General features: G+C 37.2%; 1 protein-coding gene across 16 annotated transcripts in view; it reads right to left on the reverse strand.

The window, feature by feature from the left end:
- Positions 1-14,119, reverse strand: part of PEX2 (peroxisomal biogenesis factor 2) — a 55,125-nt gene that overhangs the window by 27,060 nt on the left and 13,946 nt on the right. For 6 of the 16 annotated variants that reach the window (XM_051775784.1, XM_051775761.1, XM_051775772.1 and 3 more), the window contains one exon: positions 3,990-10,032. The exons of 8 other annotated variants lie outside the window; for them this stretch is intronic. In XM_051775784.1, the coding sequence (XP_051631744.1) occupies positions 9,098-10,012 (915 nt within the window). In that variant the 5' untranslated portion in view covers positions 10,013-10,032 and the 3' untranslated portion in view covers positions 3,990-9,097. Of the gene's footprint in view, positions 1-164; positions 10,033-14,119 lie in introns of those variants that run through there. 2 more of the 16 variants (XR_007902001.1, XM_051775791.1) reach the window with 2 other exon arrangements.

Genomic DNA, 14,119 nt, shown 5'->3' on the forward strand with positions numbered 1-14,119 from the left:
CTATGGGAAATTTCTGTATTTTGAAGTATTAAGCAAGTAAGAAAGAAAGGAATGAAGGAGGGAAGAAAGAAAAGAAAGAATGAAGAAAAGACAACTATGTAACCTGGTTACATTTTGTTTAATCTCAAAGGAAGATTTTTCTCTCCTTCAAGTTACTCACTTACATGTACTTGCTATGAAATCAGCATTGTGAGTAAGTTGATAGCCTGTACAGGAAAGGAAAGAATGGCAAGCTGATTACTTTATGGTTATTTCACAAAACTGATGAGACAGCAAATGATATTCAATCCTATTAAAAAGACTAAGCACAGTCTTCCCCCCCCCCTTTTTTAAAAAATTCCTACCTTCCTTGTGCTGGGATTGGATGATACGATTCTACAATTCAGGGAGTCTGCAGAACATCTGCAATGAAATTGGTTTTCTGTGGAAAACTGATGAATCACTTACTGTCAATGACTGGAAGGAAAAGTACTTGTTTATGCCCTTATGTAATGAATTTTTATGAGGTGAAGTTTGCTGTTTATAAAAAATATACTTTCAGTTGCTGTAGATGTAAAATAATAGAATTCAGAATTTAGACCACCACATTACTGAAAAGGCAGTCACTAACGGAATATCATCTACTTACAAAATGTTAAAAAGGGGCTTTTACATCTATAACAGAATTAAAAATTCCATCCATTTTGTAAGGTCTTACAAGAAAAAAAACCAAAGCAGGGACAATATTAACACTGTTACCTTTGTTAACATATCTTAAAATAAAATGAATACTTTTACCAAAAAATCTGCTTCAAAAAGTAGATCTAAAACATTATGCTCACGAGCAATTCCTCAAAAAGGAGGCAATGTCTCTCTGTAATCATGGAAAAACAATTGCATGCTTTTCCTTGCATGTCCCCTCTCTAAAAAAATCTTTTAAGCATGAGGTAAACTGATAGCTCAGGGGTAAGAACTGACCATTTCAATGTGAATAATAACTTTTCACAATCATATGTATCTTAAAGAGAGTTGTATGCCCACAAACGAATTAGTGGAGCTAATTTTGGAAATTTAACCAAAATAATTGTTTTATTTTTACATTCAAAAAGTTGGGTTTGACTGCTATAATCTTGTAATTACTTTTAGAATCTTGAGACATTTCATTCACTGCTTGAATGTCATTTCTTTTTGGACCCAGTCATATATTTCCAGGAATAGCTGTAGGTGACTGGAAATGTGCAGATATCTATTTTTAATGAGTAATGCATTTTGCATTTCTTTAGCAAAAGCTGTTTTGCTGTGTATGTGAAAAACTTCAAGTGCCATTTTCTTCATACTTCTAATCTCGTCCTGACATCTATATTGGTTCTGCAAGTGTGGCTAATGTACCATTTTTTCTTGGATCAATTTAGTATATTTTTATGAAGATGAGTTTTTGTGGCACTAAGCAATGATGCTATGAGCAACCTGCACTGCTTTGTGCCTTGCCACTCATCTATCACCTTTCAAATTGTTGCATGGTGCCTGCTGTTGCTGCTATCGGTCACAGGGATTATGAAAAGGATGGAACTGAGAAGGCACGCTGCAGGTCCCTCTGCATCTTCTGCAACAGCCAGGTTTGCTTACACCTGGAGACAACCAACCAAGTACAACCGAATTGTTACCCTATCTTCCTCAATGTGTCTAATAGGAGCTGTGCCACTTGGCTAATTGCCCACCTCATGCTTGCATTTGCAGCATGCTCTGGCCATCCAAGTGTTGCTTTTGGAGCAGAAATACCATTCACCACACTGGGACCATTCTGCCATTTGTGTACGGAATGAACAGCAGTGAGTACATAGTTTTTGCACGGAACAGGCCCTCTTTGAAATCCCCATGCTGTTTACCCTGGATCCACATTCCTCTAGAGCTCTGATTCCTGTGTCCAGCACCCCTCACTGCCTCCAGTTTTGCCCAATACTGATCTTTTGGGTTAATATGGAACAAATCAGGGATTGGTCATTATTATTGGTAGTGTAGCAATCAGAGAGATGGTCAGAGCCTGTTGTGGAAGCCAACCTGAAGTGATGGCAATTATCTGCTCTTTGAATCATGTGACTTTTATTAGATGGGGGCAATCCACAGGATCCACAATCTTAGGTAGGAGCATGCATCAACAGAGGCTGGAGTTAGGAGTTATCAATAAATATTGTATTCACATCACAGAAACTTTTATTTTATTACAGGACACTGATTTGTGGATATTATAACTGGCTACAGCAGTCCCTCATATGAGGAACTTACCAACTTGAAGATGACTGAAATCTTCATCAGTGCAAAAGCATATTAAGAAGAGCTTAATTAGCCTCCCAAGTAAGAGTCAATACTGCCACAAACACAACCTACTGTCTTTGCCTGCTGCAGTAGGCAATCTCCTAGTGGCCCAGGGACTACCCTGCCCCTAGGCAGAAAACCCTGATCCTTTCTGCCTTGTGTCTTCAGGCCACAAACAAGAGAACTAACTACACGTGGCAGGCTAGCAGCCTTGTTAGGGAATCAGGTGTATTTGCCTCAAGACTTCTACTGAACCTATAAGCTGTGACTCATTTCTTCCATTAAGACAATGTATCTCCAAGGAATATCCTTGACACAGTTATTGCACCAGAGGTATCCTTCCCAATTGTACAAACAATTTGGAGATGCTGTCTTGGGTTATTTCCTTGGCACAGAAAAGACTATTTAGGTAATATCTTTAACCAAGATGGCACAGCAGCTATTGGTAAGTGACTAAAAGCTAGGGGAATGACAGGACACTTTGGTCAGCTTAATAACACTTAGCAGGTCTGCAGTCAGAGGTTAGACAGAAGGTTGCAATGGACACAGAAAATGGCAGAAGAGTCAGCCTATCCCACTCTCCTGACCTACTGCAACATGCTCTCATTAGCTCCCCATTACAGCTCTTCCAACATAGCCTAATGCAGAGCATGTACCAGACTGACAACCTTTTGTTCCCTGAAATATCCTTGAAACATGTCCCCGACATGGATTCGAGATGAATTGTAGCACACTGGTCAACTTTACCATACTTTCCACCAGTTTGTTCTCTAAGAAGTAGCTGTTCTCAGGATTCAGCTAAGGACATTGTACTTATTAAAAACTGCCTTCAAGATATAGAACTACCTTTACTTGCTGTTGCACGACTGGCCACACCTCCTGTCTAAAATAGGTCTGTTCACTGCATACAAAATGCAGACAGTTTGAACAGAGGTCCAAAACTCCAAGTGTGCTCCAGAGAACAGAAAAGATGACTAGCTGGCCTCAGCAGATGCTCTACAATTATGCCTGTGCACGTTTGTGAGTCATCTGGTCTCAGTTTCCCAGCCTGAGAGGGATCCTGCCCACAACTGTCTTTTCTAAGTGACATCTATTTGGTCACCTTGCCAGGCTTGTGCCAGCTCCGACCTTGGAAGGACTCCCCTGGAATGGTGGAAACTTAAGACTGCGGTAACAATTTAGGTGGATGTTTTGATGTTGTCAGCATGGAAAGTTCTCCCGGGAGGTAGAAGGCAGGCAGTTGGAATCTACTCAGCCAATTCTACTAAGAGTTTTTCCTGGGAATGCATAGCGGGTGGAAACACCATTTTGAAACTGCTCCCTGGTTTTGGTTGTATTCACTGTGAGCTGCAGTATCCCAGGCTACCATACATTTGTTATTAAAAGTAAATGACCATCAACTTTACTATCGTGGCAGTAAGCATGTGACCTTATCCTGTGTCCAGTCATGTCACAATATTCTCTTCTTAGAACAAGCCAAGGCAGCTTCCTAGCAAACACACAGTAAAGTGTAATGCTTGATAATTTGTTGCTATGACTAATCTGCTCACAAGAAGAAATATTAAAAAGCTTTGGAACCTTAAACTGAATAAAATTTTAAAGTGAACTCTAAACTAGCTTCTCACTTTGCAAAGTATGAAATCACCCATTGAGTAAGCATAACTACCCTTCAAAAGAAAAAGGCAAACTTCAGAACCTCCTGTTAAAAAAGTATAATTTATTTGTCAACTTGGATTTCATATGAATGATACATCCCAGATAACAATTGTAGTAGTATTCTCAAATAAGGACATTCATTAGATTTTTAGGAAATATATATCTCTTATGTTTCTTCACATCTTCTCTTCATTGAGATCATCTTTGCCCATCATTTATGGAAAAATGAAATATTTCCAGGTAATGCAGAAATCAGATACTATCATTCTCATTTTTTTTACAGAATATTTTTACAGAAAATACTGCTTTTAAGTCTTGTATAACATTACTTAAATAAAACCTCTCTTAAAGCGTATAGAGTAGAAGGACTGGTGGTAGCTTGTGGAAGCAAGGAATCAGCGTTCTCTAACTCCTTTCAGCTGAATGTGTCCTGAATCACACTGTGGCAACTGGTAATTCTCATTCAAATGAAGATGTGAAAAGTTTTCAAGTATATTTATAATATAATCGATCTGTTTCAGTTACCACTTCATTTTCTGATTTTTGATACAATTAAAATATTCATGCAGCACACAAAGATCAACAACAGAGCACAAAGAAAACTGGTAATACAAGGTTGTAACTCCTATCCAAGACTGAATAAAAGTTCTGGTCCTTTAGCTTCCTTAAATTCTAGGCATTTATCCTTTTCACCAATGACTACTCAGAAGTACATTCTCATGGTAGCTGAACACTAAAACCCTTTTGTTTAGAGATTAACATTCCAAAATAAATTTTATTCCCTCTACTGCAGGAAGCATTGCCAGATATAGTAGTATATAAAACTAATTATCCCTTGATTAGTCTACAAATTATCTGATTTTTTTTTCCTGTAATATCTTCAAGTAAGCCTTTTCTGCAGCTTATATATCACGAGACACAACAAAACAGAATTACAATACAAAAAAAGGTATATATTTAATTTTCAAGTGCTATAAGGAAGATGCTGAATATTGAAGCCCTAAAAAGCTAACTTGCTGCAAGTAGTTTTTCAATACGTAAGTTGGAACCTTGGTCTCATCAATCTCAGCTGTGACTAAACTGAGCAAAGGTTTCACCATATGGTAGATTAAAAAAAATTAAATAATTCTTTATCTGACTAAAAGAACCACTCTCTTCCCAAACCTTCTACTACTGTGAGATGCCTGGTGTCTGCTTACCTGCATGGGAAATAAAAGAACTAAACCCTCACCTTAAGATCTAGGATCTTATGATAACACAAACTGTTTGGTTATGACACAAGAAACAGACTTTACAAACCTGGTCAATTCTATGGGCTACAAAGCCAACACAGTGATGAGGAGGTGCTACATTAGCAGGCCAATGCTCTGGTATAATAAGTCATCAGAAGTTAAGTATCAAAAGTTCACTTCCAGAAGAAAAACAGTGAGGTCAAATGCAATATAGCACAGCTGGCAAAAACTAGCTGTACAACAGAGGTACTGAACTGCTGGAAACAGGTTTTGTACTGACAGTGTACCTGGATGAAGCTGCAAGAGACAAAACAAACCTCGAGAAATTCATACAGATTAGGAAAATCAAACAGCAGGACAGAGAAAGGTGAAATGAAAAAGGAAGATAACATTCTTTAAATATTCTGAAAAATTAAACATTTCTAAATAGGAAAGAAGCTAACTCCTATCTAAGAAGGACATGACACCTAATAGAGGCCACTACAGAGAATCCATGCTCCTTTGACAAAATATTGCACTGTGACTTCAATTTCAGAATAAAGAGAGTTCACAGCAAACAAAGGTCTACTATGATTCTAGGCTACAAACACTGGATTTTGGATGCAAAAAGATCTTAATTAAGGATTATTAAAGACAGAGGTAGCAGAAATGCGGATGATACTTTCTGGAGACACTAGACCACCTCAAAGTCATGGTTGCTAATACATATCTTCGGGAAAAGGTATTAAGAGATGTGGAGGGACAATTCACACAAAATGTCTTCAGGATCAGGAAGTGAATCCAGGATACTCTCCCTTGCCAGTTTTGATTCTTCTACTGAAGACAGATTTGCTCCTGCTGTTTCCAATTGCAACAGCAAATAACAGAAATATGGCAGGCTGCTAATATACACATTTGACGGCTAATAACGTTGCGGCACACTATGTGGAAGCAATTGCTCTGAAGTCTCTGTTGACTCACAGAACAGTAGAAGAATTAATGAAGTTTTGGGATGCCCAAAGATAGTTACAAACTCGCAAACTATATTTAATTGCATCAGATGAAAGCGAAGTGTGTCACTCTAAAGATCAAAACCTAGAATTTAAGATCTTCAAACAAATAGGCTGGTGGGTTGTTTTAATCAGAACGTAGAATGTAGAATGTAATAAATCATTTCATAAAAGTAGATCAAAGATATTGGATCAGTCGTTACCATAGTATTTTTGGGACTGACTACTGATGATAGCCAATCAAGAACACAGCCACCATAAAGTTATTTACTCAAATCATCTGTATAAGTTTTTGAAAATGTAAGAGTCAAAAGAGGATTAAATGTATTTTTGTGTTAATGAGACTCTTCTGGGTAAGACTTCCTGTTAAAAAAGAACTACAAAAAATAATCTTATAAAACCAGGTTGAAGAATAAAAGGATAAAGTATTAGAACAGTAACACCATTGCAAAGCCAAATAAGAAACCAAACAGTGAAAGCAAAGAGCAGGAAAGCTACCTATTTTAATGCATTAACATGCACATAACTGTGTTTGAACTTTTTTTCTATGTGGAGGTGAACTGTTAGTGAGATTTGGCATCCATCTTGATCACATCAAAAAAAGAAGAGTGTCAACTCCCACAGACAGCATCTTGTGAGTAAACAGTTTTCTCCAGTGTCTCAGACTAAGAAGAGTGCAAGTTACCCTTGGCAGCTGCTACATTCCAGTGAATGATGGACTTCATCCCTCAACTTTGTAGGGAAGTGGAAGGTCATATATATGTCACTGAAGATCAGAGACACAGTTGCCTGAGGAAACTAGTTCAGTCAACTCATGAAGGTGTATTTGCACCGGAGGTGGTTATATCTCCTGTAGGCACATGTTAACTATGGGGTATTTACCTATCTACCAGCTGGATCACACAGTTTATGGTCTATTAACCAGAAAACAATTTTGAGTTAGTGTTGTATCCTGTCATGGTAGTTGAACATGACAAAAACTCAAAATCTGCTGAAATGACAATTCATCTTACATCTTCTCCTTTTTTTAGTGAAACACCACACTGGGAATAATAAATAAACAAATTTAAAATTATTCTTTAGGCACGAAAAGGATGACTGTTCCACTAAATGCATCTACTAGCTAAGTTAGTAATGGCCCAAACTTTTACAAGAAGCTTAAGAAAATACACGAAATGGTTAAGAGCTTACTGGGTGTCCTCTCTGTCTTTGAGGGAAGTATATAATACGCAGTGAAGAAGTGGCAGGCTGATAAACTAGATCTAGAAACAAATGATTTGACAACACAGGGGTACTAAACTGGGATCAAGTAGTCTGAGAGAGAGTAGTAGAGCTGTTAAACTTGTTTTCTTTGCTTCACAGCCAAGCTGGCACTTGTAGGACACCACAGGAATGGCTGACTGGGTCAAAACAACCAGGTGGGAAGCAGTGGGGGAAGAAGGCGAGCTCTGAGTAGGAGGGCTGTGCACTGCTCCCCCTGCCCCCTTGAGTCTTCTCACACTGTGGTGTGCAGTGACTTTAGGAAGTCAGCCACCCATCCACATGGTAACAGGGGCAGTCGACCACATGGACCCACCAGGAACAACTCTGGGTCTGTGCAAACACACCCACGAGACTTCAGTTCTGAAATCAGCATCAACTCACCTGGGGAAGGGCCCCAGCAGACCAGAACAGATAAAAGGATGGTGACACATGCATGTGGCAGTAGGGTCTACCCTGATAAGGCCCAGAATCTGATCAGAGAATGCAAACAATGCAAGTTATCTGTGATGAGTTATCAGTGGTGCCATGGTAATGTTTTTGGTGTTGAATTATGCTAAAACCAGACTGGTTCACCATATTCCAAACACAAATCCTGCTTTTTAAAGTTGGATGTGACAGATAACCTGGTAGCTGGCCTGCAAATTTGCGAGTAGCAGTCAATCACTTTTATACTATAAAAGTCCAGTCCCCTTTCATAGAGTCAGGTTCTTCTAACATAACTCTTCTTGAGTGTATGTGTAGAGATTCCTCCCTCGGGCTGGGGATGATCCCCAATGATATTCCTCGAAGTTGAGCGAAAGAGATCTCCCCACAAGCGTTGGTATGGTTGAGTTACATTAAATCTCTACTTTATAATTATTTCTTTTTGCTTCCCTTAATATAATTGTTTCAAGAATGGCTTCAATATAGAGCGCTGTCCTATCTTATACTATACTAGTAGTAGTTTTAGCATTCATATTGTATAGTAAATAATTCTGGTTAAGATCTTTGTTTGATCATTTGTAATAATAAATGATTCATTTTATATAAACATTCTTGGTTTGCCATCATTAAAACCTGCAGGACAAAAGTGGTTCCATCACACCTCTATAATTCCTTCAATTTAAACTGCTGACAAAATCCGAAGCTAAGGTTGGATACTTTCTGCACCTCATGACTCAACAGCAGGGCTTCTGGATTTAAAAGCTGTTGAGACTACAGTGCATCCTAGGGTGGTGATAACCTACCTACCTCTCTCTTCTCCTACCTTCTTCTCCTCAAAATATATTGTAAGCCAGACCAAAAGGTTCCAGTAGATGCCTTATTAAAGTGCCTTGTTGTGTCTGGATGAGTTAAAGATTATCAAGTTTAAGTCTGTCAAGTGCCTTATTCAGTCAGAATGTTCTACAGTTTGCAAGTAAAAGTTGTTATTGAACCTCCTGAGAATTTTGTTGTTTCTCCCATGCACCACCTGGAGTAAATCCAACCACCTTCCCCTAAACCCGCAAGCAGACGGGGCATCACAGAACTGTTACTCAATAAAAAAACCTAAGAGCAGTAAAAATATATGTTACGACAAATTACAGAGTCTCCAAAACCATCTTTAAGCTTCCGATAGCCCCTGAATTCTTCCATTAATCTCTTCAATATATTTCATTTATTGTATAAAACAAAATCAACCGCATATCAGACATGCAATTCTGTCATTTCAATTTTATACTTCAGTGGTTGAAGAGTGTGTACCTCTGAGCCACATTTAGGACATGTAAAATACATATCAAATAAGTAGTTACTTTTAATACAGTAGTAACAAAAAACATGTGGACAGCCTATGGTATGAGGCATGGTAGGCCATTCCCCACACAGTGAACATTCCCTGCAGTGGCTTGCTAATGTGTTTTCACTATTGGAAAGACCTGCAATAGGTAAACACCAAGAAGAAATTTTAAGTTTCAGTTTCTGTACATTAATAAGTGGCAGTAGATAAATCAGAAATTCAGCAAAGCCATGCCATAAGAGCTCCCTATTCATGTATTCAAATCCTACCTGACGAACACTTTGCGGCTTGCAAAAAACTGACCTAATTCCTAGAATGCGTTCTGTAAGTGTTGCAAATGTTCCTTTCCGAAGAAAAATCAGAAAATTTAGAACTCCACAAAGTTTTAGAAGTCCAGCTCCAAAGCTAATATAGCTCTTAATTTTGGAGAAAGATTGTTGTTGACGATTGCTAAATAAATCATAACATCTTTCTTCCAACCATCTTCCACCAACAGTGAAAATAAGATACCATAACTTTTGTTGTTTGCTCAGAGGTTGGTATTTCTCTGTCTGAGATAAGTTATTCTTGTATTGAATATTCAGAATACTCTGTCCCACAGTTGCATTCTTGGAATAGATAGTGAATCTCCATAATATAAGACATAAAAATGCTTTTACTTCTGGTTCAAAGTGAGCCAACACCCCTGGTTTAAATCCATGAAAACAGTTGGTAAACTGGGACCACACGAGTTGTTCCAGGGCTTTGTTTAGTTCAAGAGCATCAAGTTGACTTATTCTGAGCACAGGATTCACGCCCTTTTCATCTCCAGTGCTGGAGGCCATTTCTTCAGAGAAAAAACTTTCTAGGAATCAAACACAAATAGATTTCAGTGTAATGGAGCATTTCTTATTTCTCTTTTTATTAAAGATAACAAAATTGTAATATACCAGCAGTAAATAAATATATTCAGAATGCTATTATTTGTTATTAATGTTACCAATCCTTTCAAGAAGCTTTGCATTAACAGTAAGAAATTTCAACTCAAAAGAAATTATATTTTACTATTTCTCATAAATAATATTTGGATTTGGTTACAGAGAAGTGTTCAACATCTAGATATTTAGAAAAATTCACCAATTTAGTATTTCACTGTATACATTTAAAAAAATATTGCAGGGTATAACTCTAATATTCAACTGGACATTAAAATAGATCAGAAAGAACTGTAAAATTTTATGGTGTTGTATGGAAAAATTGGGAAAAGGAACTCATTAACTAAAAATCTAGAAAAGAATAGTGGGGAGGACAGAAAAATATACTAACATGAACACTTCTGTAGCTACACCTGAAAGTATGATCTTCGAAATACTAACAAATTTAGGATTTACTTTTTAAAAATTGCTTCCTTTAAATGTTATTGTATCTGGAATTCTGTGACTAAGAAAATAAATGCATCCAACTGCAATAGCAAAATACAGATAACACCTGTTACACTCCAGATTTTAAGCCACAAGCTGCCCAAAGTAGCTACATTTATTTAAGACTTTTTAAAAGCCTTTTGGTTCATTATTACCTCAAGTTCACGTCCGGAGAAAACGCTACTACGCTTTCATTAAGAGAATTTCTTTTAATTTAGTGACAGAAATAAGACATTTTGGCAAAAGGTTTTACAGGAGTAAAATATAACCAAGAAAAGCATTTCACTAAAACTCTTGACACAGAGACCTAGTTTACAGAAAACCCCTTTAAACTTCTCCTTCCTCATTAGCAGGCAAAATAGGGTTGAAAGTAGCACAAGGCCACCTCCTCTGGACAAACAGCTTTGGGGTTCATTGCATCAACTCAGACAGGATGAAAAGCCAGCATACAAAAGGCTGTACACCCAAGCCTGTCTCACTCACACTGTTCTGTAGCAAGAACCAAAGCACAGGAAACACTTTTCAGTACTACTCAAATAACTTCACTCCTCTACTTTATGATCAAAGGGTCAATTCAACCCCTACTAGATCTTACTGTATCACTTCAAGAGTTTGGGTGCTAATGATTATCCATCCTTCTACCCCTCGTCTTACCCCACTACCATTTTAGGAACCAGAGCCTCTTATAACCATTTGCTCTGGAACCTCTCACTCTGGTTCAGTATTATTCACTCATAACCCCTAGAAGTCTAATGTCTTCTTCATTTTCTCTTCTACTCATTTCACTCAGTTCAACTTGTTTTAGTGTTCTATACAATTCCCAATACGCAAAATCTCCTTCAAAAATCCTGAAGTTACTCAAAAGGGACATCTTATCAAACAACTTCCTTGATCCATTTACTAAGACGATTTTCCAGCATCAGTTCAACCATCTTTTCCAGCTGTGTTCCATTATCCCACGTGCTGTGAGAAATTTCTGTTGCAGATTTCTCTTAAGTAAGGTAGACTAAATCTGTAGAGATTTTTCCCTCCATTATAGCCATATTTTCTAAAGAAACCTGAGCAAGTGAGGAATGGTCATCAGTAACTTTCTGAAATCCAAGGAAAAAGTGTCAAATACATAAGATTATGATGGATCATGAAATACACAAGAAAGTCAATTGATCCTTATAGGCTGGGAGCCTCTATGACTGTATACCCACTTTGAAAAAAGGATGCAAGGATTCTGGTAGGCAAAAAGCTGAACACAGTCACCAGTGCAACCTTGCAGTGTATTAGCATGGGTATAGCCAGCAGACTGGAGGATGTGCTTATTACCCTCCGTTTGGCATTGTTGAGTCTACACCTGGGATAATACCTCCAGTTTTGCCTCATTTCTATCAATAGTACAAAAGAAATGTCAGCAAACTGAAGAGCCCAGTCACTAATACCATCAGGGACCCCCAAGACCTGATATATGAGAAGAGCTTGATTGTTCAACTTGAAGATAAGGCACCTAAGAAGTGATCTATGAGTAATCTTCCACTACCTAAGGGCTGCAGTGAAGATTAAGTCAAACTTTTCTGTGAGTTGAAGTGAAAGAAAGAGAGACAACTGTGTGTTAAGTCGCTACACAAGAAATTCCAACTGGACATAAGGAATTGTCAAATCCTTACTGTTTTAACTCTCTTATTTTAAGTAGTTTAAAACCTAAGAACTCAGAATCATAGACGCAGTAATGAAAGAGACAAGTATCAACATTCAAATATATGATAAACTCTATGTGTGATTAACTTATTATATAAATACCTTTTAAGACAGAATAGTAAAGACTACTACTTGAAAGGTTCTCTGTTGATTTTATACTGTCACAGATATTGCATAGAAAAAAATTGAATGGCCTCCCAGAAAAAAAAACAAATCAAAAAACTAATATGATTCTTTCTTAAAAAACCCTATATTTTGTCTGTTTTGGATTTTTTTAACTAAACAAATAAACACTTGTACAGTACATTACAAAACAAAAAAATAATGATTGTATATCACTAGGGAAAGAGGAATTTCTGCTGATATATATTAGCGCTGTTATTGAGCATTGTACAAATTATGAATGAATATATTTTATTTGGAAACGTTATTGACAGAAATCTATCAATAGTAATGTGGGTATTGTCAACAGCCTGTCAATATTAATGTAATTATAATTAAGGTGATAACATGGATTTTAGCTATAATACCAAGTAACATCTCCTGCATTGCTGCTATCAATATAAGCATTATTATTGACCTCTTCTGGAACTATCAGTATGAGATGTATTACCATCACGGACATCTGTCAATGCATTCTGCCTACAAAAATTCTACGTTTAAATTTACAGGTCTGTAAACTTTGCCTGCAGAAATATACAAATCCAAGTAACCTCTTGGGTGCCATTTTTTCCACAGGACTATTCCATTGTGGATAAGTAATCAAGGGGTTTCTACTATCTCAGAACTACTGCAATTGCATTTCCTGCTTTTCTAGCATAATCATTAAAAGAAAAATGAATCTATATGCAAAAGTCTCAAAATAACTTCATGATTTGTAAAAACGCTTTTTGGGAAACCAAATAAAAATATATTTACTAAAATAACTTTGTTCCTTACTGCTCCAACTCTTTTAGATGATCTCTTCCGGGCAGCCAAAACATGTATTCAGAGCATTATACTTATGCAGGGATGGAATAGACCACAAGGGACTACCAAATCCTACCTCAGCACAAACACAGGCTCAGGAATGTATTGACAGGTGCTTAACTACCGAGAAAGCTAATTCCACAGTTTTTCTAAGTAGTTTGTTCTCCAGTGTTTTATCACTCTAATAATTACAAAGAATCTTTTTCTCATGTCCAATCTAAAGCATCTTTATTACAAAGAAGGATGCTTTTCATTCCACAGCAGAAAACAGTAACAACAACAGAGAAGAATTTCCATTTTGTTGCACCTTCTCAAGAGCAAAAAGCAGCAAGGCATGTGAGGGGGCCAACTATGCACAGAAGATTTGCCAAACTAGATAATATCCTCTTTCCTACAAGATGCCTGGTATGATCCTCCAGAAAAACCAAACCAAACAAAAAATCCAAACAAACCCCACAAATAAACAACTTTCCTCTTTTCCAGCAGCATATTAGAATTTACCTTGAGGTCTAGTATATCTTCTTATCTTTTTCTGTCACTTTTCTCTCTGAATAATTATTTCCTGGTTTTGATTCATGTATTTGAGTTTGTCCTGTTAAATGCAGTGCTTCATACTTGCCTGCATTGCTTTTCATCTTGTTGATTTTCAATATTTTCTCCAAACCCATCAAGAGTTTTTTGGATTCATATCTTATGTTGAAAACAAAGTAAAAAAACCAAACTAATTTTAAACCCCTCTCTGGCTACTATCCTGAGTAACATTTTTAAGTATGTGTTCTCTCCATCATCCAACTCATTAATGCCTTTTCATCTTGACAGGGCACTACAGATAATTACTCAGTAGAGGCAACTTTTCAACGTGATGCTGATAATATC

This window comes from Manacus candei, unplaced genomic scaffold (assembly GCF_025592945.1).
Source record: "Manacus candei isolate 608988 ecotype Guabito, Panama unplaced genomic scaffold, ASM2559294v1 h1tg000008l, whole genome shotgun sequence".
Taxonomy (NCBI): Eukaryota; Metazoa; Chordata; class Aves; order Passeriformes; family Pipridae; genus Manacus; species Manacus candei.